The sequence below is a fragment of the Acanthochromis polyacanthus genome, chromosome 7 (assembly GCF_021347895.1).
Source record: "Acanthochromis polyacanthus isolate Apoly-LR-REF ecotype Palm Island chromosome 7, KAUST_Apoly_ChrSc, whole genome shotgun sequence".
Lineage (NCBI taxonomy): Eukaryota > Metazoa > Chordata > Actinopteri > Pomacentridae > Acanthochromis > Acanthochromis polyacanthus.
The window spans coordinates 38,774,472-38,799,270 of record NC_067119.1 but is presented as its reverse complement, the minus strand read 5'-3'; the positions used below and the strand labels follow the sequence as shown (position 1 = coordinate 38,799,270).

Sequence of the window (24,799 nt, the reverse complement as noted above, 5' to 3'; positions counted from 1 at the left end):
ATTTTTTTGTCTAAAACAATAAATGAATGTTAAATCCAGTGTAGACATAGTTAATGTGGTAAATGACTATTCTAACTGGAAACGGCTGATTTTTAATGGAATATCTCCATAGAGGTACAGAGGAACATTTCCAGCAACCATCACTCCTGTGTTCTAATGCTACATTGTGTTAGCTAATGGTGCTGAAAGGCTCATTGATGGTTAGAAAACCCTTGTGCAGTTATCTTAGCACATAAGTGAAAGTGGGAGTTTTCATGGAAAACATTAAATTGTCTGGGTGACCCCACACTTTTCAACAGTAGTGTATTTTGAGGACAAATGCTCAGTGAAGTTGGCATCAATGTGCTGGAGTTTCTTTTACAAAGTCGTAAATTTCCAGCATGTAGACCTTATTATCATTAGCAGCTTAATGTGAAGAAAATTTGATCATTTTAGTTGCTACACTTTTTTTTTTTTGCGAAGTATCAAGCTAAAAAGCTGTTTGTGTGGCTCCTCTGACTGATCCCAAAACCCAACAGATAAAACGCCGCGTCAAACCTCACATCAGTCAACAACAGGCAGCTGTAACGGGCCATTTGAAAGGAAGTCAGTGTTTGAACTGGCACCCCCTTTACTGTGAAATAAAGCGTGATATATTTGAAATGCCAGCAGAACTCTGCCAACTCACCATCGCTGTCTGGACATTTCATGAAATATGCAGTACATCTGTGTAGCTGAATTCTTGTGTGAAAGTTCTCTCCACCTTATGTCAGGTTGCACTTTCCTCAGATAGTAAAAGTGTGGAATGTCTGCTCAGGCTGCCATGCATTGCTTCTTGTTTATTAAGTAAGCTGTGACCAAATCCGCTGTCATCACACACGGCAGCCAAAAGCCAGCTGGTGATGCAGCTGAATGAGTTATGTTTGTCTCAGAGGCTTTCTTCTGAGTCACACCAGCTAACATTCAAAAGAGGGGAAGCATGTGGTTATTTTTCAAAATCACTTTCCTTCCCTTGCTTTTGTTTCGCTACAATAGAAAAACTGATTTACTATTCATGGAAGACCAACAGGGTTAGGCCAATGGAACAGATGACTGGAAAAACTCAGGATTCACTGTTAGAGGAAGGAACAGCACAGCTCAACATATACTTTCAGAAACATTTTATGGGTTTGGACAAATATACAGCTCTGTCAAGGTCACCGATGTCCAATTCTGATAAATGTAAAATTTTCTCAGACATCTGAGGCTGTTTGTTTAGAATAGGACCATAATTAGGACACATTTCCACATCAGCTTCTAAGAGATACTTTACTGCAAAATGTCACACATGACATGACAGAAAGGGATTCAGAAAACATTTCCTTTGGATCCAAAAAAGAGACAGTTCATGTTCTGTCTTCCAGATCTTTGGGGAGACTGAGCCTGTTCGGATGACGTCAGAAGGCTCTGACTGCCGCTGTAAGTGCATCATGCGGCCTCTCAGCAAAGACGCCTGCCTGCGGCTTCGGAGCGGCAGCGTGCGTGTGGAGGACTTCTACACAGTGGAGACGGTCAGCTCTGGATCAGACTGTAAGTGCTCATGCACAGCTCCACCATCATCTCTCAACCCCTGTGAGAATGAGTGGAAGATGGAGAAGCTGAAGAAACAGGCCCCTGAGTTACTAAAAGTAAGTAAAGTTAGCTAAAAGGCATTTCTGAATTAATGTGATCATAGGATGTTTCGAATGATTTTGATGCCATGAGTTTTTGTGTCTAGAGGAAATAGACAATTCAAGCATATGTTTAGTCTTGTTGCTTTTCACACATTTACTCACAAGGAATCTCCAAACCTAGAAACACAATTATAGAGACAGGCAGCTTGGTGTGGCATCAGCAGTAATGCAGGCGTTGTCCCGAGCCATCGTGGCGAAGAGGGAGCTGAGCTGCAAGGCAAAGCTCTTGATTTACCGGTCCATCTACGTTCCAACCCTCACCTATGGTCATGAGCTCTGGGCGCTGACTGAAAGAATGAGATCATGGGCCAAAATGAGCTTCCTCTGCAGGGGGGCTGAGCTCAGCCTTAGAGATAAGAAGCTCAGACATCCAGAGGGAGTTTTAAGGAGAGACACTCCTTCTTCACGTCTAAAGGAGTCAGTTGAGGTAGTTTGGACATCTGATTCAGATGCATCCAGGGAGACTTCCTTTGGAGATTTTCCAAGCACTTCTACCTGAGAGGTGACCCCAGGGTAGACCCAGAACCTGCTGGAGGGATTGTGTCTCATCTGGCCTGGAAACACCTCAGGATCACCAAGCAAGAGCTGGAAAGCGTTGCCAGGGGGAGGGACGTCTAGAACGACCTGCTTTGTAAGCTGCCTCCACGACCCAACCCTGGATAAATGGAAGATGATGGATGGATGGATGGATGGATGGATGGATGGATGGATGGATGGATGGATGGGAAAGTATTAAGATTAAAATTTTCAAATAAATAAATTAAAACAAACTATGATCTATAGTTAGCCAGTGAGAGAATTTGGGCACACATAAAATGAATCTACAGGAAATTATGACTTAAATCAGCTCCCCTTCAGTTTTATCTTCAGTGTTTGTCTGACCAGCCTGCATCTTCACTGGTTGGGTTCACTCTTTTTGTCTTTGAAGTATTTTTTTAAGACCACAGCAGGTAGTTTTTTTCTGTGAAAAAAACTCTTTAAACCCACCATCAATGATTTGCTCGACAGACAGACACACTTAGCAACTAGCTGGTAAACACAGTGGAGTAATTAGCAGCTAAAGAGCAAGACATTTCCTTCACCAATTGGTAGTGATCAAAAACAGAGCAAAAGGAGAGTGAGCGTTGGACTTAGCTGTTGACCTAGAACACAACAGATAACTGACATGGTTGCTCTGGAACTATTGGAGGTGTAAATAAGTAACTGCTGCCAGAGTTGCTCCCAAAAAAAGTATGATATCGTACGTTTAAAATATAAAAACACAATACCCATGTAATTGAAGTTGAGCTGCCAATTCATAAATACCTTTTCTTGGAAGGACTTTGCTTTTCAAGACATGATAGGCTGCAGTAAACATTAAAAAGTTTGATGCAGCTAGTGTTGAATTACAAACACTTTTAACAATCTTACCAGCAATGACCATTTTCTATGTAGCATATTTAGAGCAACAAAAGAGCTGCACAGTGGTTTAGTGATTAGTTTCACCTCACAGCTTGAAGATTCCTGGTTTGCGTCGTGGCCTTCCCGAGATCTTTCTGCATGGAGTTTGCATGCTCTCCCTGTGCAGCGTGGGTTTTCTCCAGGTTCTCCGGCTTCCTCCCACAGTCCAAAAACATGATGAGGTTAATTAACTCTAAATTGTCTGTAGGTGTGAATGTGAGTGTGATCTTTTGTCTGTATGTGCAGCCCTGTGACAGCCTGTTACCTGTCCAGGTGTCCCCTGCCTTCACCCTCAGTCAGCTGGAATAGACCCCACCCCTCCAACAACCCTAAAGCGGTGTATAGATAACGAATGAGCAAAAAAAGTCGAAAACCAACCTTCGGGGAAGACAGCCATCTGCCTGCAAATGGAAATGGTGGTGGAATCATCCTCTGACTGATAAACTGATAAATTGTATGATTGATCTTTGCCAAATTTAGGCCAGTAGCTGCTGATGTAGTCTGGACTATATAGACCACTACTAAAGAATCATCTGAATAAAAAAGATCTGAAATAGTATCCAGTTAATAATCTGGGTTAGGTTTCAAGCATTATTTTCTGGTTCCTTTTATCATCATGGACTAAATATCTGGGGTTTGACTTGACTCTGTTTTCACCTATAGATTAACCAGTTATAACTCTGAATGTAGCTCAAACAGAGAGCACTCAGCTGGCAGTGTGGATGTCAGTAATGGCAACTGGGCTCAATGTTTTGTACTTAAGATATTACTGCAGTCAAATGGTGTCACATAAAGCTGTCGACTTTGTATTCAGGTGATGGTGAATAATGCTAGTTCCTCTCCCTTTATGGCAGCTCCAATCCATGGTGGACCTCCTTGAGGGAACTCTTTACAGCATGGATCTATTGAAAGTCCACTCCTACATTAACAAAGTGATGTCGCAGATGAACACCCTGGAGGAGGTAAGAAAGCAAACACGCTCACTGCCTCATTTAGTTAAAATCAAAGGGCTAGTTGGAGACAAGGCACTGGGACGAAGCTTATTTTATGTATAATAATTGCTGTAATGGTTGTGATATTGCAGACAATTAAGACAAACCTTACACGAGAGAACGAATTTGTTCGGGACAGCATGATGAGCCTCACCAACCAGTTTAAGAGATATGAGAACTACTCCAACATTATGATGAGCATCAAGAAGGAGATCTCCAGTCTCAGCCTGCAGCTGCTACAGAAAGACTCCTCTGAGAGTAAAGCGCAGGTAAGGAACAGCACACTCTCAATTAAAGCTTTCTGTTTCAAGCATCCTGTTGTGGTTTCAGTTCAAAGACAGGGTGGAGCCGACACAGGACACAGGAGGCAGGTTTGACAAACAAAAAACAAGCTTTACTTTGCTTAAGCTGATACAACAGACCAAAAATACAGCAAGATAACAAAAACTGGAGAACAAGCTGAAGCAGTTATTAAAGAACAGTAGAAATATTTGAAGAGCTAGACAAGGCTGCAACTGGGAACACATGGCATGAAGTGCACAGATGAGGAACACGGGGGAAAGAACAAGCAAGGAGCACAGTCAAACTGAAGGAATGTCCACAGTAACACTCTCCAATGAAACAAGGCAAAACCAAACCAGTATGCCTGAAAATAGATAGCACTGGTTAACATGGGTAAAGTTGTAAATAGCAGCTTGTCTTGTGCCCTTAGAGGCAGCAGTAGCACATTGAAGAGCAGAATTTAACAGCTGCTAGCAAAGACAGTAAGATCAATAAGGTAGATGACTTTGTGTTGATTCAGGAAAGCGACATGACAAATCTCACACAGCCAGACCATTCTGTAGCACCAAATTAATGCTGTGGAGAATGGTCTGTCATTCCTCATTAACATTCTGGTTTAGGGGGACAAGCTCTGGCACAGTGGTTTCATTAAACCAAGAACAGTATGCACCAAAGATCTTCTTTTCCTTTCGGCTGTTCAGTTCAGGGTCGCCACAGGCTTCCATCTAACCTTCTCTTCTGCATCCTCTTCTCTCACACCAACTAACTTCATGTCCTCTTCACCACATCCATAAACCTCCTCTTTGGTTTTGATCTAGGCCTCCTGCCTGTCAGTTCAAAACTCAGCATTCTTCTACCAATATATTCACTCTCTCTCCTCTGGACATCTCTGAACCATCTCAGTCTGGCCTCTCTGGCTTTATCTCAAAAACATCTAACATGTGCTGTCCCTCTGATCTACTCATTCCTGATCATATCCATCCTGGTCACTCCCAGAGAGAACCTCTACATTTTAATCTCTGCCACCTCCAGCTCTGCCTCCTGTCTTTTCCTCCGTGCCGCTGTCTCTAAACCAAACAACACCGCTGTTCTCACCAGCATTTTGGACACCTTTCATATCATTCTTGCTGATACTCTTTTATCACACCTGATACTTTTTCCACCCATTCCGACCTTGTACACGCTTCTTCACCTCTTTTCCACACTCTTCCTTGCTCTGGACCGTTGACCCAAAGTACTTAAAATCCTCCACCTTCTTTATCTCTACTCCCTGTAACCTCACCATTCCACTTCTCTCTCATTCACACACATGCATTCTGTCTTGCTGCAGCTAACCTTCATTCCTCTGAGAATGCACTAATATTTACCCAGAGTAGTGTTGAGGGAATCATTTTGGTGAAACACATGCATGCAGGGAGGCAAGCATCGTCTATACGATGGATAATTCACTGAAAAGAAAATTAGCCGGGCTGCCTTACTGCATGATCCAAACCTTTTCAAATTTTAAATGTATATTGCTTGCACCAGGGTTTTTGTTGCTGTTTCCAACAGTGAAAATGATTTTGAAAATGACAGTGTGTATATAGGAGAAAGGAAGAAGAAAATAGTGTGAAAATTGTGGCCAATGGCAGATTAATACCCACAACCTATAATCTGTTGAGTCAGGCTAGAATAGTCTAGATGCTGACTGAGACAGCTGGCCAAGATGCAGACTTGTAACTGCTACCTGCATCTAGTGAGTAAAACTACTTCAATTGTGACTTGGAATTGGTGGAATTAATTTACCGTTCGAACCCAACAGAAAGTTTTGGGGCACAGAGGGTTAAAATATTTGGTCCAGCCCAATATCATTGCTGCTCATGGCTGTCTGTTGTCATTAAAAGAAAAAAGCCTAAAAAATCAGTGTACACTACCTTCACAGCACCAAATGGCTAGCTGTGGAACATCTGAGCATAGTGGAGCATTTAGGTGCTAAAGGGACAGATATTTCCCACAAAGTGATGGAGACCAAACCACAGACCATATCACAAAAGAAAAGAGCAATGTGAATGTTACTATTACATCTATATATACTTGGATTGTTGAACTTCTTGTTGCTAGTGGTGGTGTTTTGGACTCAGTCTTTAAGCAACATAAGCTAATCACCCATTTTCACAAACACAGTCAACAATATAAAACCACAAGCCAACGTTGCCAACTGCCCTGACATAACCCGAATGTCTTTACAGGACACTAACGATGAGAAAGCCAAGGAGGCCGTAAAGATACCCAACAAAAAGACCTCTGCTGCCAAACCCCCTCCCAAACCACCCAAAGAAAAGATCGTCAAGCCCAAGAAAGACGTCATTAAACCTGGAAAACCAGTCAAGCCTGACCCTACGGCCAAAGCCAAGGCGGTTGGCCACCAGCCTGGTGTGGTGAGGGGCATCACATACTACAAGGCAACCAAAAACGATGAGGATGAGCACAGAGGAGGTGAGAGTTTTCAGCTTGGCTTGGACACTCTGTATACTCTCCCAGCATAGTGTTGTGTTCATAGAAATCCACCCTCTATGAGCTAAAGCAAACAGTGTGCTCACACTTTAGCTGAGTTTGCACTCCCATCTGTGTGCGATCATCTGTGTGTGATCCACTGTGGGTGTTGAAAATGATCCAAATTAGTTTCTTTAACATTCTCATCTGACCCCACATGACACCTTCCTGGATCAGAAGCAGCCAGCGGCCGTGGAGTCAAAAAACCAGAGCTTTTATTCATTTGCTTTAGTTTCCAACAGAGAACAGTAGAAAGTTTTCCTTAGGATGTTGTTTTACACAAGTGTGAGATAAGGCTGTAATTGTGTTGCAAATGTTCCACTTAAGTGCGAGGCAATAAAACGAGGAATCCAGCGCTGTGTGGCACACAAAATCCCCACAATAAAAGAATTATTCCAGTGTTGTTTTTAGCAAAGCTGCTCCAGTCAGAGCGCACTTGGATTGTTGGTGGAGTCACCGAGCAGGAAATCCAAATCTTTTATTGACAAAATACATGGAGCTGAAGGAATGCTGTCTCAAAGCAGCGCTGCCATGTCCATGACATGCCTCAGCGTCACTCCTCACGGTAATATGTGGGGACCCTCACCAACACAGAGAAAACATTTCCTGACTCCTTCCAATCCTCTTTAAGTCTAGTTGAGTGAATAGGTATGCTGCGTTTATACAGGGCACACGCACATAACGCTGTCAGACCGTGTGTTCTGCCATGTATGTGAATCAGAGAATGCCCAGCCGCCCTTGTTAAATCACTGAAATTGTTCGGCTGCATTTCCATAATCTGTAGCAAAGAGCACAGAACAGGAACCTCCATTCAGCCCGGGAAGATTGATTGACCTTCATGCTTTTAAGCGTATCACCAAATTCAGACACAATGACACACATTTTTACTGGGAGCTGCCAGTATCAGCAGTTTTGTTGGGGTTCACTGAGGAAAATGTTAACTGTCAAGCAGATTCAGGAATCATGCAGCTGCAAAGGAGAATGCATCTAGAAAACTGTACCTTATAAAAAAGGAACACTCATATTGAAGTTAAAGTCCTGGTCATATTTACATACCACAATCGGAGATATGAAAATATGATAACAACCTCTTGACGCAAGAGAAAAAGCTGCTTTGTTTGTTGTGCTTGGCTGAAAAACATTAAAAATAATTAAAGTGAAATACAGCGCAATCATTTCAGTTTACATTCATGCGTCAGACTTGCACAAAGTCGAAACAGGATGGAATTTAGGCCACACAGACTCACAAAAATCTTTGCAGACATGCAAACACAGAATCTATAAATTCTAACATCTTTAACGAAGTCTATAAAGTCTGAAAAAGATGTTGCAAGGTGAAGAGCACTGTGACACGATGAAGCACAGAGAGGACAAAACCTCACACTGCAGTGGTGAGCTGGAAAAATAAGTAGTCTTTTATTGGCAGTTTCTGAAAGAAACATTCGTTTTATCTACTATACAGTGTCTCACAAAATCACACAGAAACTGCACCCAACATCCATCAACTTAGACGATCATGCATTGCAACCTGACTGTCTATTCTAAGACCTAATCCAAACCCTAAGAAGAGGAAATCCATCCATCCATTATCTATATTCCGCTTAGTCCTCATTAGGGTCATAAGGGGCTGGAGTTTATCTCAGCTGACTGAGGATGACGGCAAGGGACACCTGGACAGCTAACAATCTATCACAGGGCTACATATAGAGACAAACGAACATAACTACAGGCAACTTAGAAAAAACAATTAACCTCATCATGTTTTTGGACTGTGGGAGGAAGCTGGAGAACCTGGAGAAAAGCCTCACATCCACAGAGAGAACATGCAAACTCCATGCAGAAAGATCCAGTAAGGCCGAGATGCAAACCGGGGATCTTCTGGCTGCAAGGCAAAAGTGCTACCCACCAAGCCCCTGTGCAGCACCAAGAAGAAATCATAAATATTAAAATATTTGTGCATGCTTCAATATTTATCTCTTAGTGCATCACACATCCAATCTGAGAACCCACCTACTCACATACCACATAAAAAAACATCCCTGGGTGCTTTAGTCAAAAGCAACTCCAGAAGCAAGTCCAGTACCTTTTTACTGAAGCTCTTAGGATTACATAGAGTGTCTGAGAATATCCACATACACATACATGTAGATTGACTTGAAAAGTAATTATGCAGTGAGAATGCAGCTCTGACAGCAATACAGCGGGTCCTCAGTTTACGACGCTCTCAACCTATAGCGTTTCATCGTTACGTCAGAACTGGTTACATGGAACTAGCTGGCGAGCGGAACATACGTATACGTCGTCACGCAGCGCTATAAGAGGAAGATGGCTTTGTTTTGATTTGCCGGTACGATTTGTATGCCTCACTGGATTGTGCTACATTTGCTGACACATAGGAGAGTGTGAGTTACAGTGAAAATCAACTTATGTCACGCCGTAAGAGCAGAATTCCGATGTAAGTCGAGGACTTCCTGGATGAGTAATTGCAAACTTACTTTGTGAAATATCAAAAGCTGAAACTGGAACTTGTTAGCAGGAATAGTAAACATTCAGGAACAGACGTGTGGGCCAAAGCAGGCAAAAAAACCTGCATGGCCTTTAAAAAAGAGCTTAATTGGCATCATCTCATTTTCAAAACATTTTTAAAAGGTCTTTGATCTACACTGTAGTAAAGAAACAGAATAAGTACGATATGCATCCCATCTGCTTTACTAAACACAGATCAATGTTCTGTCTGTTAATAATTAGTCCCCTTTCATTTTGCATTGCTTGGCCATTGGTAACTAACTAATTGTAACTAATTTAGCTCCCTAGTTTGGTTTGGGAATTTGTGTTCCATCTAAGTCGAGGAGCAGTTTAAAAACTCTTTAAGTGCTTAACAACTTTGTGAAACCCAGAACTGTTAAATGTGTAAAATCTTCTCTGAATATTGTTTCCTTGAACTCTCATCATGTCCACGTGTTCAGTCTGCATGTCAGGAAGATGTTCTGCTTATGTAGCACTGCTCTAATCTCCCTGCATCTGTCTGGCATCAAACACCGTCAGCATATGACGACCAGACGGAGGCGGCCTTTGATACAGCATGCTGACTTTTTACCAAAAGGGTTAGTGACTACTGAAACCTCAATTTCAAAGAATGGAGCAAAGCTTTGATCAGTATGGGCTTTTAAGCAATATAATGAAACAAAATAAGAATTCCGTTCATTTTATCCAGAACTCCCTCAAGCAGTGTGTTGACAATCACAGGATGCTAAAGGCCTCCAATGCTTCCAGCTTGAGCTCATACAGCACACTGTCCAAATGGTCACAGTTAAAGCCTGCTATCATAATAAGAATGAGAAAAAATTACTTAAGTATAAATAAAGGAAATATTGAATGCAAACAAAAGTTAAGTATTAATACATTTTGGTCTAAAAAGAAGAAAGAAAAGACAAAAGGAAACAAAAGATTCAAATAAATTGTTTACATTTATTAATAAATCACCATAGTATAACTTTTATTATATACATTTTTGTAAATTTACATTTCTTTTTTAATTAATACATTTCTTTATTTGATATATCTCAACTTTTATTCATTTAAATATTTATGTGTTACTACACTACCGTTCAAAAGCTCGGGGTCACTCAGTATTTGATTCAACCTCATTGTCATGCCACAGCGTGCGATGAAATGCAATCTTCCACATATTCCACCTTGTTAGGAAGCTGGGGTCATGACAGAGGGTCAGTCGCACAGCAAGGAACACAGCACTTTCTGTGTATTCTGTGTCACTACGGGAAACAAGAACACAGCATCTGAGCAACAACCTACAGACTGAAAGTTTGGTGAAGTCTTGCCTTTTTGAATCCTGTCTGTTCTTTTAGTGGATTGGTCATTATAATGACAGCGCTGCTTCCCTGCATGTTCCACCAAAACAGTTCCTCCATCTCTACCTTACAGTGACACCGTCACCACATTCTGCTGAAAGTTTTTCCCTTAAAGCAGAATTATAGTGAGGTGCACCTGAGCCATTCTCCAGCACTGATAGAGTTCTGTACAAATAGGTCTGGTTACAGCTGACCCAATCAGCTAAACATGAACTGACTGGTCACACATTTGAATGACATGTTAATGTGGCAGGGGTCACATGAGTAATAATAAGCAGGTTGTGGACATATGTTGGCCGTTTCATCCTTACAGGAAACACACATTAATATGGAAGCCTGCATTCAAGACATTTCCACTGAAACAGGCCTCCTAACTGAAATCATCTGGCAGGTTTTGGCCTTATTGAGGACTTACACTACCATTCAAAAGTTTGGGGTCACCCAGACAATTTCATGTTTTAATGAAAACTGACGCTTTTACAGTTATGTGCTAACATAACTGTAAAAGGGTTTTCTAATCATCAATGAGCCTTTCAGCACCATTAGCTAACACAATGTAGCATTAGAACACAGGAGTGATGGTTGCTGGAAATGTTCCTCTGTACCCCTATGGAGATATTCCATTAAAAATCAGCCGTTTACAGCTAGAATAGTCATTTACCACATTAGCAATGTCTAAACTGGATTTATCATTCATTTAATGTGATCTTCATTTTTTTTAAAAATCAGCTTTTCTTTAAAAAATAAGAACGTTTCTAAGTGATCCAAGCTTTTGAATGGTAGTGTATGTCTAAATGTTTGTAAGATAGGAGGTTGCAGTTAATGGCGCACTTTTGTCTGGTTCTCCCTGCCACCCAATCCTGCTTTAGACTGATTTTAGGACCACCCACCCAGTTGAGAAATAGTTACAGAAATACATGAATAAATAAATGAAGAAAGTGCAAAGAAAGATCCCATTACACTGTGGTGAGGATCTGGTCCACTTTTAGTAAAATTGTAAGCTGGAGCAACAGTCTTGGTGGACGATCTGCTCTCCAATTATTCTGTCTCACAAATGGAAGAACTCTGCTCAGTCATCCATGGTGTTGCACTGGACTGTAAACGTGAAAAGGGATACGAGTAGCAGAACACATTTACACACCTCCTTGATCACTGTGTGAATGAGAGGATATGACTGTTGAATCTTCTGTCACAGTGTTACAAAAATTGTCAGACTGTTCATTAAATCACAATGAAAAACATGACAAAGTGCAACATGGTGCTGTGTAGCACAACAGCAAAACCATTCATCTTATAAAGGGGAATTGTAGTCTGGACATGTGGGATTCTCCAGATCATTTAACAGAATCACATTCTGATTTTATTTTATAAAAATTGCAAACAATTTTTTAAGTCAATCAATCAATCAATCAAACAATCAATCAAAGTTTATTTGTATAGCCCTTTCCAACGACCCAAAGGTTGACCAAAGTGCTTCCCAGAAAAAAACAGGAAAATAACTTAAAAACAATACAGTTATTTAAAACAGGACAAACAGTCGCACTCACAGGCAAATTTAGAATAATCAGTTAACCTCAGCATGTTTTTGGACTGTGGCAGGAAACCTGCTCATGCTCAGGGAGAACATGCAAACTCCATGCAGAAAGATCCCGGGAAGGTCAGGACACGAACCGGGGATTTTCTAGTTGCAAGGCGAGAAGTGCTAACCACCAGCCCGTAAAATATACAATAAAAAAATAAAATAAACAGCAATAAAACAGCACTAAAATGCAACATCTAAAAGAAACGAAAGTAATAAAATGCCACCATGTTGCTAGGTATCAAAAGCCATTTTAAATAGGAAGGTTTTGAGTTGTAACTTAAAAAGACTCAGATAGTTATTATTTTCCAAAGTTAGTTTCAAAAGACTCCCTCTGGTAAAAATCTAGTTTTTAATCTTAGCATGTATATATGTTGTTTTTTTATTTGTTTTTTGTTCATTTGTTTGGTGTTGTTGAGGGTTTTTTGGATGTTAGAAGGCCTACCATGACTGAAAGAATCAGTAAACACAATGGTTGGGCATTTTGAACAACCGTCTAAAAAAAAACAGATTCGGCCTTCCAGGGTTTCATATGTAACAAACTTAAAGCTGCTGTCCGGAGTTTGAATCGCAGCGTCTCCCAAAACACTGTTGGTCCCATCCTCCCTCTGATTTCGCCCCTTTATTTGTGCACGCGCGCAGTACATGAGAGAAGTGCCCGGAGTGCTGCAGCATCTCGCCTGTTTTGCTGTTTTCCCCTCTTCTACATTTAGTACATTTAGTAAATAATAAAGGAATTACGTTAGAATGCTGTATTGAGTCTAACTTGTCCTAATACCAAAATAACATGAATCTGCTAAGACTAACGAGTAAAGTTTCAATATGTGATTACACTCGTGTATCCCTCTCGATGACGTTGTTTATCAAACTTAGTGCATTTACGTGTGTATATGTGTTACATTGTTTATTTATTTCTATCTAGAGTTCAGAATTGCATGACTCCTCTGACGAAGAGTATGTCCCAGACGCCCTAACATCTTCCTCCAGAGGTCGGGCATCTAAACGAAGCCGTCAGGCGGGCTATGGAGGCCGTGGTCGGGGAGCGACGCGAGCACCCCGAGCCAAAAAACATCCTGCAGTCTCTTGGCCTGACAAGCCGTGGGATTGGTAACTTTTCTGGAAGTTGCTGGGCCCTGATGCTCTCTCCTCCACAAGCAAAACAAATGTGCTCGCGGTTGCGTAGTGCGTAGCTCGCCCACCTCTGCATGGGCTTGCTTGCTGTGCGCGTAACCGTTGATTGACAGCATGACAAAGCTGAAGCTGAAACTTGATTGGTCGGCAGCGACCGGCGCTTTTTGGAATAACATGGGGGTCTATGAGAGGAAGGCGGAGCTCAGGAATAAATTTTCATATCGCGTCATACTAACATTATATTATAGTATCGAACTAGACTAACACGTTTAAACTTTGTTAAAAAAATGATACATAAATTGAAAACAAACGGAAACTCCGGACAGCAGCTTTAAGGATTGAACTTCCTGTGTCATTATTCTTTAGAAAAACAGACTTTGAACACAGTCGTAGGTGAACTGGTGTGTTCGAGCTGCAATGAACAGCGAGGGGTGAATGGACAAACATTTCAGAGTTACAGCTAAGCCTTTTTAAGGAAATAATTCAGAAAAAAGCACTTTTTTCATGGGAAAAAATGTCTAAATATGTAATGTTGGTCCACAGAGATTACTTTTTATGGGTTAAATCAAATCGCATGGCGCCTGACAGTTTAAGGTATCATTTTAGACAGAACTTTTGAAATAGGCCAATGGCTATTTATGGTCATCATTTTCACTGGCAAAAATAGCTCTGGCTGTTTGACTGCCTGACCTTAATACTCTGCTGGAGGCTTGTAGTTGTAATAATAACTTTTTTTGTCAAGCAAAATGTTGCCTCAGAATACAAAGAAACAAGCTGTTGGTTTTTGTACAACCTTAGATAGGAAGGAAAAAGGACAAAGAATTTGATAGTAGAAGGAGGGATTAAGTTGGTATTCTGTATGTGCTGCATTACTAATGTGAACTTCTGGAATATGTCACACTATATAATGTCTTCCTTAGCCAAGGAGAAACATGCTGTGTGCATTATACAGTGACTGAAAAGAATAAAACCACTTTAAGAGACAGTCACTACTGCATCATTCCAACCTAAAGTAACCGTGACTAACAAGAACAAGAGGCCGCTTGTTTACAGCTATAAAAAACTAGTATGGTTGAGTGGCCTTGATTGACCGTTTGATGTGTTTTCAGAGAAAATTAGTTACATGTTACAGATTTCTACTTGTTTTATCTCTTGTCCTGACTCCCTCCTTTCACTCCTCCCTTCCAGACAATTCTGCCAAAATGTACACAGTCCACCACATCACAGAAAACCAGTCTGAAGATGGTGGGGCGGAAATGCTCTTGGAAACTGTGGAGGCCACTGTAGCTGAGTCCATCGAAACCACTGCAGCTCCCACTACTACAACTACAACAACCGCCACCACTACAACCACAAGCACCACAACTTCTACCACTCCTGTTCCCACTACTATAACAACTCAAAGTACACCAGCGTCTGAAAGACCAGCTCCAACGGTTGTACTTGTGCTGGACAACTCCAACAACAACAGTCGACCTTCTCTCCACAGAGCAGGTACGTGCTGAACACACATCATGGTTAATCAGTGTTTTGTTGCAGTCTGTATCTTCAATGACAAACAGGCATTTAGCCAAGACATGCGTGAGTATACAATGGAGTTAAGTCAATGGTAATGCAGGTCATTCTTTCCCAGTTGTAGATGTTGAGTGTTCTGCTTCATGCTTCTAGGGAAGATCCTCAACTGTGAGGGGACTCTGGCATCCATCGAGCAGCCAGAGAAGCAGCACAGTTATGGACGCAATGAAGGAGCCTGGATGAAGGATCCTCTGGCGAAAGACTCCAAGATCTACATCACTAATTATTACTATGGCAACAACCTGGTGGAATTCCGCAACCTGGACAACTTCAAGCAAGGTGTGCTTTAACTGGGTCTCTTTGATAATACTGCATACCATTTTCCACCTATTTGTGCTATGGTATTACAGTCCTTAAGCTATGCTAAGGTCTCGGCTGGCCTTTATACCTGTCCGCATCCAGGACATTGAAAACAAGAACTGACTGTTCACTTAAAGTCTAATATTTTCAGATCCAGACCTTGGGTGTTGTTATGGGATAATCAAATTCACCTCATTAAACCTTATAGGCTATATTTTCCACATGAAAACCCCTTTCATTTCAATCACTGACAGCTCCACATCTGTATGGCCAAAAAGAACCTTGGACTCTATGGATAAGAGACACAAATTTTGAACAACATTAAGTCTCCTCCTCCCTATCATCACACCATTTGAGATTAGAAAACCTTCAGCAAAAATGTGTATTTTTACTTCTGCCTAATAAAAACTGTAAATTAGAGAGTGAAACTGCCTAAAAACAATATGTCAGTGAAACTGATGTTTCTGATCCAATTCTAAAAATTCTCAACAGCATCTCAATTAGATGCAACTGATGTGAAACACAATAAGGCTACAATGGTGTGACTTGGAAAGAGAACTCCAGGGTGGGAGGGGTAAATAGTCCTCCCTATTAACTACCTTTATGGCCAGAATCATAAACTTGTAAGAAAAAATGCAATCAATCAATCAATCAATCAATCAATCAATCAATCAATCAATCAATCAATCAATCAATCAAACAGCCCTCACATACTATTGCCCTACTTTCCTGTCCTGGTGTATATTTACATTTTTGAGGAGGTGCATGTCAGCTACAACTAAGCCTTCAGAATGTTTTGATGCCTGCACATATTGTCACTATAGTTATGTTGTACATTACACTAAGACACACTCGACACTCTTTACACTAAGAGTTACTGTTTTGGGTGGGCCTGCAGCTTTGTCAGGCAGATTTTCTATCAGTGTTTACATAAGATCACATACAGTACAGTATCTTCTCTACATCTTTTACATCATCTAACTCAGACTGAAATTATCTTCCCAGCATATAGGTCTGTCTCTGTTATCGCCCTGTAGTAGTGTATAGCTGTGTTTTCTCTAATAACATCGGTGGCATCTATTCATGCTGATAATCCAGTGAGGTCTGTGAGATTGATGAGTTCTGTGGAATGCAGGTCTTGGTTGCTTCATAACTCCAGTGGGTGGGAAAATCCGCTTCTTCCACATCCAAATCAACTGAGGAATTGGATTACACTCTCTAAGAGAGTTAAGACGATCTCCCCTCGTAGGCCTTGGCTTGTTGATTTAGATGTGTTTGGACAATGGGCTTTCTAAATGCACTTACATGTGAGGATTCCTGCAATGCAGTAAGCTCAGAGTGGTGTGCGGATGACTAGGTATCTTGGTGAGTGGCAGTGATGCCTGCTGTTCCCTGACATGTGCTCTGGCCTTTCCTTTGAACTAGGCACAGCAGAGAGGGATTAAGAGTGTGGGTCGGCCTGAGGGATGGGGCTGGTGTGTGCATGGGGGAGTTCAACTGCACATTGTTTTTGTCCTTCACTGGCCTTTAGTTATCATCATTATCTACATCAGACTTCCTGATGTTGGATAGTTAGGATAGCAGATAGGATGTGATTACAAAATGACACTGATAGTACAGAGTGTGTTTGTTCAACTCCTAAATAAACTGTGTCACCGTCACGAGAAGCCAGCGTATATACAGTCTGATAAAGCAAAAACAGTGCTCCATGAAGGGAATAATATCAGCATAGTCTGAACAACTCCATGTATCCAACTGATAATTTATCTCTTTAGCTCTAAAACATTGTGAAGGAGTTTGTTTTACTTTGCAATAATGACTTGCTCACGGTATAATATCCTGCTAACTGCATGGCTGAATGTGGACACATTCTGTTTTAAAATAATGTTAGTATGAGCTATATTTACAATATGTTGACCGTTAAAGATGATCTCATTGTTTATCCCACCAAATCAAGTCCAGGAACTCAACGAACATCTAATTTGAATCCCCTGTTTGCCACAACATAATTTTTGGATTGTTGTGTAAAACATGTACATTAAAAGCTTGATAATCTAACTGCAGTGTTGATGGAAATGACATTATTTCTAGTTGAGACAAAATATTTCACCTTAAAACTCAGTAGTAAATGGCTAATGAAGTGAAGCCAGATGCATGGTGTGAATGAAAAAGATGATTCAGTGAGATTACCTGGTTAATTGCATCAATCAGTTCATGTCTTAGTTCCAAATTTTTTGAGTGAAGTCTTGAATCTACAGCTGCGTGAAAGAAGTAATTTTGTTGCACGAGGTATTTTCTGATACAAGGTGTCCATCAGATAAATTATCAGGACTTCTTGGCTGTAAAGTGATCTGACTGGAGAACAGACTGAACACAGTGGTTTGTTATCTAAGTTTGTATGAGGGGATCTTAGAATGTCGAGCTCATGTCGAGGTATCCCTGAGCAAGACACCTAACCCCTAATTGCTCCTGATGGGTCGTGGTTAGCGCCTTGCATGGCAGCTTCCTCCATCAGTGTGTGAATGTGTGTGTGAATGGGTGAATGTGATGAGTCTTGTCAAGCGCTTTGGGTACCTTGCAGGTATAGTAAAAGCGCTATGTAAAGACGGACCATTTACCATTTACCATCTTGGACTTTGTTTACCACTTAAAACTCCTTGCAGTTATTTCAGAGATAGCCTGGCTGAAGCTGAAGTTTGTTGGGAAGTATTTCTGAGTAGGCCTAAATACAGTCTGACTTTTCTTGGATTCACAATGGAGCTGTCACTTGGGATGCTGATAACACTTTCACATACATTGCCAGTTATGGCTTTGATGGAGGAAGATTGCATCAGAGATGAAAGAGTGCTGGTTTTTTTTTAAACAAAGTGTGTTTATTGACTAACGTGAAATGAGTGTACACCAATGGTTTGTACTAATTTAGAAAAAGCTAACATAATTTTCTTGTTCATCCTAGGGCGATGGAGCAACCTTTTCAAACTGCCTTACAACTGGATAGGCACAGGCCATGTGGTGTACAACGGAGCTTTCTACTACAACAGGGCCTTCACCAAGAACATCATAAAGTATGATCTGAGGATGCGCTACGTGGCAGCCTGGACACTGTTGCATGATGTTGTTTACGAGGACACCACCCCTTGGAAGTGGAGGGGGCACTCGGACATCGACTTTGCAGTGGACGAAAGTGGCTTGTGGGTGATTTACCCTTCCATGGACTACGACTACAACCAGCAAGAGTTGATCGTCATCAGTAGACTGGATCCTGGAGATCTGTCCTTGAAAAAAGAAACAACCTACAGGACAGGTCTCAAGAGGAACTCTTACGGAAACTGCTTCATCATCTGTGGTGTCTTGTATGCTGTCAACGTGTACAACCAGAAGGAAGGTGAAGTGAGCTATGCTTACGACACCCATACCAACACTGAAGCCATCCCACGCCTGCCCTTCACCAATGAGTACTCATTCACCACCCAGATTGACTACAACCCTAAGGAAAAGCTGTTGTATGCTTGGGACAATGGCCACCAGCTCACATATCGAGTAAACTTTGTTGATGAGTGAGCACATTTAGTTTGCGCCACAGAAAAGCTTACAGTTGGCCTGTAAGCATGGCACCTACGTAGAAAGAAGATTCTCAGTATTTGACAGCCAAGAAGCAGCTACATTGGACTCAACAGGACAAAGGATGAACCTACACCAGCCTTCCACTATCAATGCTTGCTATTCAAACACCTGACCTCACGGTGTACTAAACATACATGCCTCAAACATGTAATGGGGTCATGACTGTACAATATGTCAATAGAGTGGACAGGGAACAGTGGAAATAGTCTCACAGGTTGAGTTAACATTTATCTAAACACAATAGCAATATTTTTATGTTCATTAATGAAAAGTCAGCAGGCTGGCCAACTAGCAGAGAGAGAGACATTTAAAAATAAACAACTTTTTTTTACATCGATTTATTGTTTCTGAAGGGGCACATTAAAGTTTGCATTTTGGTCTTATCACTAAATGTTATTTTTTTGAGTTTGTTAGTGAGATACTCACATCAGTCAAGCAGACAATTTCCCAAAGACTCTCTATTAAAGATATATTGAAAGAATAGATGGAGGCAGATAATTTCTCCTCTTTGACTGACTGTACTGACCCTGTAATCCATTCTTAATGCACTGTCAAAGATGATAGAAAATTCCAGGTATCTAACTCTTTTAACTATTATCTTTGGCTGAACCTTTTGCACACACAACAAGGACACTGCCTTTTAGTGCTAGACAGTCCTGAATGGAGAAAGCTGTTGTAACTTTTACCATTCACCGTTATTTAACTTTCCTCTGTCACAGTATAACTGCTTCAAATCATAGGCATAGCTCTTATGTGGTTATGAGACAAGAGTCAACAGTACAAATGCATCTCTTAAATACAGTCTGTGAACTTATTACAGATGAGTTATTTTGACCATGATCGTGACTCTCTTGCTACAACATGTTTATGACTGGCTAACAGCTAGCTTTCCAGTTACAGTAGTTCAGCAGTCAGCCCAGCAGGCAGTCTTGCTAGGTAGCTTTCCAGTCGAGGAACTCAGTACAGGGCCAAGGTAGTGCGAACGTTTAAAGGAAAGGACACGTAATCACGCGTTTTAACCTTTATGTTAACATTTCAGTTAAATATTTAACAGTTTGCAGTGTTAACTGAGAGTGCACCAAACCAACAGCAAACATGGTGTAATTAGTCGGCATACTCACGTTGTATGTGGATGTAGCAAATAGAGCAATGGAGGGTCGTCATGTACACTGTATGGTGAATTTCATGCTGTTAATGGTGAAGTTTGAGAGAAGAAGGCTGCAACTCATCTCAACACTGAGAGACCACAAAAACTGTTGTCCTCTCTGAGTTTGACCAAATGATGCTAGTGCAAGTGCCACTTTCTGATCTGCCTGAATGTAAGGCTACATTCTTGTCAGTCAGAGGAATGCAGTCCGGTTTTCATAAGCCATTTGGTGTTGCTTTAAAGTTCAACTGATCTAAGTGAATGACTTATCATGGTAATCAAGTATGCCTAGATTTAACAATCATCATCAGACCAAGAATCTTACATGTCACCATTTCTGTCCAAAGTGCTATTTGGCCTTTTCTCTTAGCATTTAACTCAACCAATGAGGTTATTTCTGCCTCTAGAACATAGGCTCCTACATCTAAGGATTGTTGCAAAGCTTAACTATTAACTGTTGTTTTACTTGCCCATCTACTCCATCCTGTCACCAAGCACTTTGATCACAAATCTGCTTTGATTATTATTCCGGCCTCTTGATGCTTCTTGTATCTTTACCATTGATGTTGTTTTACGGAATGTGTTGAATATAATATGAACTCCAAAAAACAATGTACACAAGTTTCTAAGCTTGAGATTTTTTATATTTAGATTAATGAATTGACAGTATATCTTTTTCATGCATCTATTTCAATTTCTGTATAAAAGCATGCAGCTTTTGTCATTTTAATAACATTTACATAACCACTACGTTTATTGTAAATTTTGTATGTGAACATTTTCACCTCAACAAATGTGACCAGTCAAGCAAATACCAAAGGTGTACCCCACCATTAACATTACCATCTTTCATTAAAAAGTCTGAAAGGTGTTTAGCTTTGAATAAACGAGCAAAAAAATGGCAGTTCTCAGTGAGGCACATAATGGGAATTGTAAGCTTTAAGACTTTACAGAACTGCATAGTGTTGTTTCGGTCTTGTTTGCCATTCATGATTTATATCCACAATATTTTGCTCATTCTTGAATCAGGAGAATTTTTTAAGTTTATTAATGAGGGTAATGCCAGTTGTCATAAAGTAATTTTCTTCAAGTCTTTACACAGAAACAATGTAATTTAACACAGCACTTGAAACCAGCTGTGCATGTGCCTGTGCTATGCAATAAAATTTCCATTTTAAAAGTCTGCGAGCCTCCTCAGTGACTCCACAGTGACCCAGTATATGCTATGGGATTGCAGGACTTGTCTTGCCCACCTCATGTTGATGATGACCAGTGACTCAGATATTCTGATATCTGGAAAACAACACTCATGAGTTGTGTTTAGCTTTGGAATAAAGGTTGCCATGCTCTCCTTGATCTGAATCCAAAAATACACAAGAAGCAGCCCTGGGTCATGGTAATAAGGACGTGACTGCCGGCATCTCGGCTGGAGATTTGAAAATCTCTAACTTCAACTCCAATTCTTGTAATTCTGTAGGGAGACAGAAAAAACAAGAGCTGAACAGTGGGTGTGGTGGTTCCATGTATGTGGTCCTCGTGACAAAATCAAGTCCCCAAATCTATTTAAAGAAGATCTCAATGCAGTGTTTTTATGCTCACAAACTAAAGTGCATTAATGAGTTTAATGCAAGATCATAGATTTGATGAAGACAGCACTGATGGTGAGTCCAATCATGAACTCTCACAAAATGTTGGAGTGTTATAATTAAACAATGACGTCCACACTTGCTGTGCTGATGGACACTGACAATTCACACGACCTATGCTGCTTCAGTCCCAGTGTCCCATGGCCAACACAAAGGCTCTCCTGTTGCTAAATTACAACTTGACTCGATTCTGTTCACATTAGCAGGGCCTTCTGTTTATCACATCACATACAGTATTCATTATGTACCATGTCCAAACTCAGCATGTAAAGCCTTGTGGGGCCACGTATCAGTCATGTTCGAGAAGAAATTGGGTTAATGTAGTAAGGGGTTCTTGTCCAAGACCCCCTTAAAGGCCTCTGCTATGCTGAGGTATTCTCCCCCTCCACTGCATGATCCACAAACATTCCCAGACACACACCCAGAACTGCAACAATTTATCAAGACCTCCACATACAAGTCTCAAGATAAACCTATAGAAAAATCCCACACATCCTGCCAAGAGCATACCTGGATGCTGAGGTGTAATCTTTAGGGTGTAATGCTGAGCTAATCTTTGCCAGATCTGAAATTAAATTCACACCTGGTGAATTGCTACAAAACAAAGCATAATACATTCAGCAACAGCTTTGGATTTAGAGGGTAAAGGCTGTTAAATTGGCATTGAACGTAGTGAAAGTGATTTAGACTTATTGTTCCTGACTCATGCCTTCACAAGTCAGATTTAAGACTTTCTTATGAATTGTGAGGTGGTGACTTTTCTCTTTTTCTCTGCTAGAATCATTCTGAGTTAAAATTCAAGTCAACAAATGACATAGTGATGACATGGTGTAGATTTCTGATTTGCTGGCAATCATCAGTCTTACATGCACTTACCTTGATTGATGACGCCAACTCCAATGAGTCCAATTATGAACTTTCAAAAAAGAAGTGTAGAGTACTGCAGTTTGACAAGGGTTCATATGGCTCCTATAGCAGGATGCAGTCAGGTTGAAGGTTTGAGCTCTCCTTAGTAACATGTTGCAAACACATTGGAGTTCACAATGAAGTTTGTGTCATCAGGATTGAGGTTGCTGACAGCTCATGTGCTGTGCTGAGCAGTATGGAGAGAACTTCAATGTGACTTTAATTAAGACTCTTTGGATTCTTTCCAGCAGCAGTCTGCTAAAACAAAGCTTTGGGTGAGCAGGATGTAAGAGCAGGGCAAGGACAGTGAACATGCTGCGCCATCCTTTTCAGAGCTGCGTGGAAACATACGCTTGATCAATCCCCTAAGCTTCAAGAAATCTCATGTGTAAAATAAGGCCTCAGGGTCTAACACTCAATAACAATCCAATTATGTAGTGCGTTTCTTTGAGCTTGTCTGTGGGAGCTGGCACACACTCAATAATGTCCCATGTTCTGTGCAGAGGGGGGTTTCCAGAGGTTTAGGCTAGTGACTGAGGAAGACACCAAAGAAGACCATTGTATTAGATACAATGGAGGCCTTTAGGAATTATGGAAGAGGAGTGGTTGTATCAGGACCTCACATCAACATTTTGTAGGAGAGGCGCAGAGAGAGATGGCCCAAAACACCCACAGATTTTGGCATGCGATCGAGGCAAAACACTGCAGGGCCTAAACAAATCTCGACGAAGATCATTTGTGAAATAGTCTTCCAAATACATCCATAAGTCAACTTGATAAAGTGTTAAGCTCTTGACATGCTGCATTTTGACGTGAATACAATAGAGTCTTTCAGATTTGATGATTAGATAACAGGTAGTCTGGCAAATATAGAGTATTAAATAAAACAACACATGGAATCTAAGGCTCCTTTTCAAAATAGATAAAAGATATCTATTAAACGTTTTGGCAATGAAGGGAGGCCCATCTGCTCACTATGGTGACAGGAAAATATATGTGTCAACAATCAGGACCAACAGAGCTGTGCTGCATCTGGGTGAATACTCTGTCCTGCTTTACACATACACGAATGAAAAGAAAAACTGAACGTTTGCCTCGTTTCACATTTATTCATTGTTAGCAGAATGAACCAGGCTATAACCAGAGTAAGTGAGCTGCCGGAGCCTGATTCCCACTGCAGTCATTTTGTTTTGCCTGTTTTTTTGCTTTGTTGTTTACTAGAAGTATTTTTGTGGTATTCACAATTAGTTGACAATTAGTTGACTGTGAAGTTCAGTATTGACTAAGGAAATATCTTTAGTCTTGATCAGTTTTCAGATCAGATCAGGGTAAATGCTAATTACCAAGCTAAAGAGTTAAGCCCTTGACGCCTGAATTTATTAACAATTCTATAACAAACATCATAATTTGTGTTTTTGCTTTAAAGCTGATGACAAATAAAGTGGAGATTGGTAATTTGTCTATAAATGATAGAATAGATACATAATATTAATAACAAATGTATAATAGATAGGTCCCACTCCGACCGGTCCAATGAAAGCAGTGCCTGCAAAAGGTTCTGAGGTACGCATTGAATATGCACAAACCAGCATTGGGGGAATGCATACGCTATCTCAGCTGCAGTCTGAATGCAAGCAGGGTGATGTGAATTCACGACGGTCAGCATTGAAGGGTTAAGATTATTCTGTGAGTTTTAATCTTTTTTGAGTTTGTATATTTGCTATCTAGACAAAGATCAGATTCAAAAAGCGGTCAGTGAGTAAGATAGCAAGACTAAGAGCCAGCTACCTTTAACACTCCAATATGCCAAAAGACACCGACCACTGGCGGAGCAGCGAAAGACTGAATGTGTGGCTGATTGCATGTGTAGACGCTACGTAGCATCAGAGTGGAGAGGGCACAGCAGAGCACTGGAAGCACTACTGACAATCCTGATGAAGTGCAGCTGGTGTAGCTCTGCTCAGGCTGCAGCACACCTGTCTCCTGCAAGAAAGGCAGAGGCTGGCTGAGGGAAAAGGAGAAGTGGAGACAGAAGCTAAGGGCACGACAGAAGTCACTTTTACAAGGGCCAAACTGTTAGGATCA

The 24,799-nt window shown here is 40.9% G+C and overlaps 1 protein-coding gene across 1 annotated transcript in view; it reads left to right on the top strand.

The window, feature by feature from the left end:
* The window catches only part of olfml2a (olfactomedin-like 2A), a 32,756-nt gene extending 11,411 nt beyond the window's left edge, over positions 1–21,345 (top strand). The window contains exons 2-8 of the mRNA XM_022207344.2: positions 1,383–1,646; positions 3,986–4,093; positions 4,216–4,392; positions 6,634–6,880; positions 14,705–15,010; positions 15,185–15,370; positions 18,348–21,345. Of these exons, the coding sequence (XP_022063036.1) occupies positions 1,383–1,646; positions 3,986–4,093; positions 4,216–4,392; positions 6,634–6,880; positions 14,705–15,010; positions 15,185–15,370; positions 18,348–18,952 (1,893 nt within the window). The 3' untranslated portion in view covers positions 18,953–21,345. The remainder of the gene's footprint in view (positions 1–1,382; positions 1,647–3,985; positions 4,094–4,215; positions 4,393–6,633; positions 6,881–14,704; positions 15,011–15,184; positions 15,371–18,347) is intronic.
* The last annotated feature ends 3,454 nt before the right edge of the window (positions 21,346–24,799 follow it).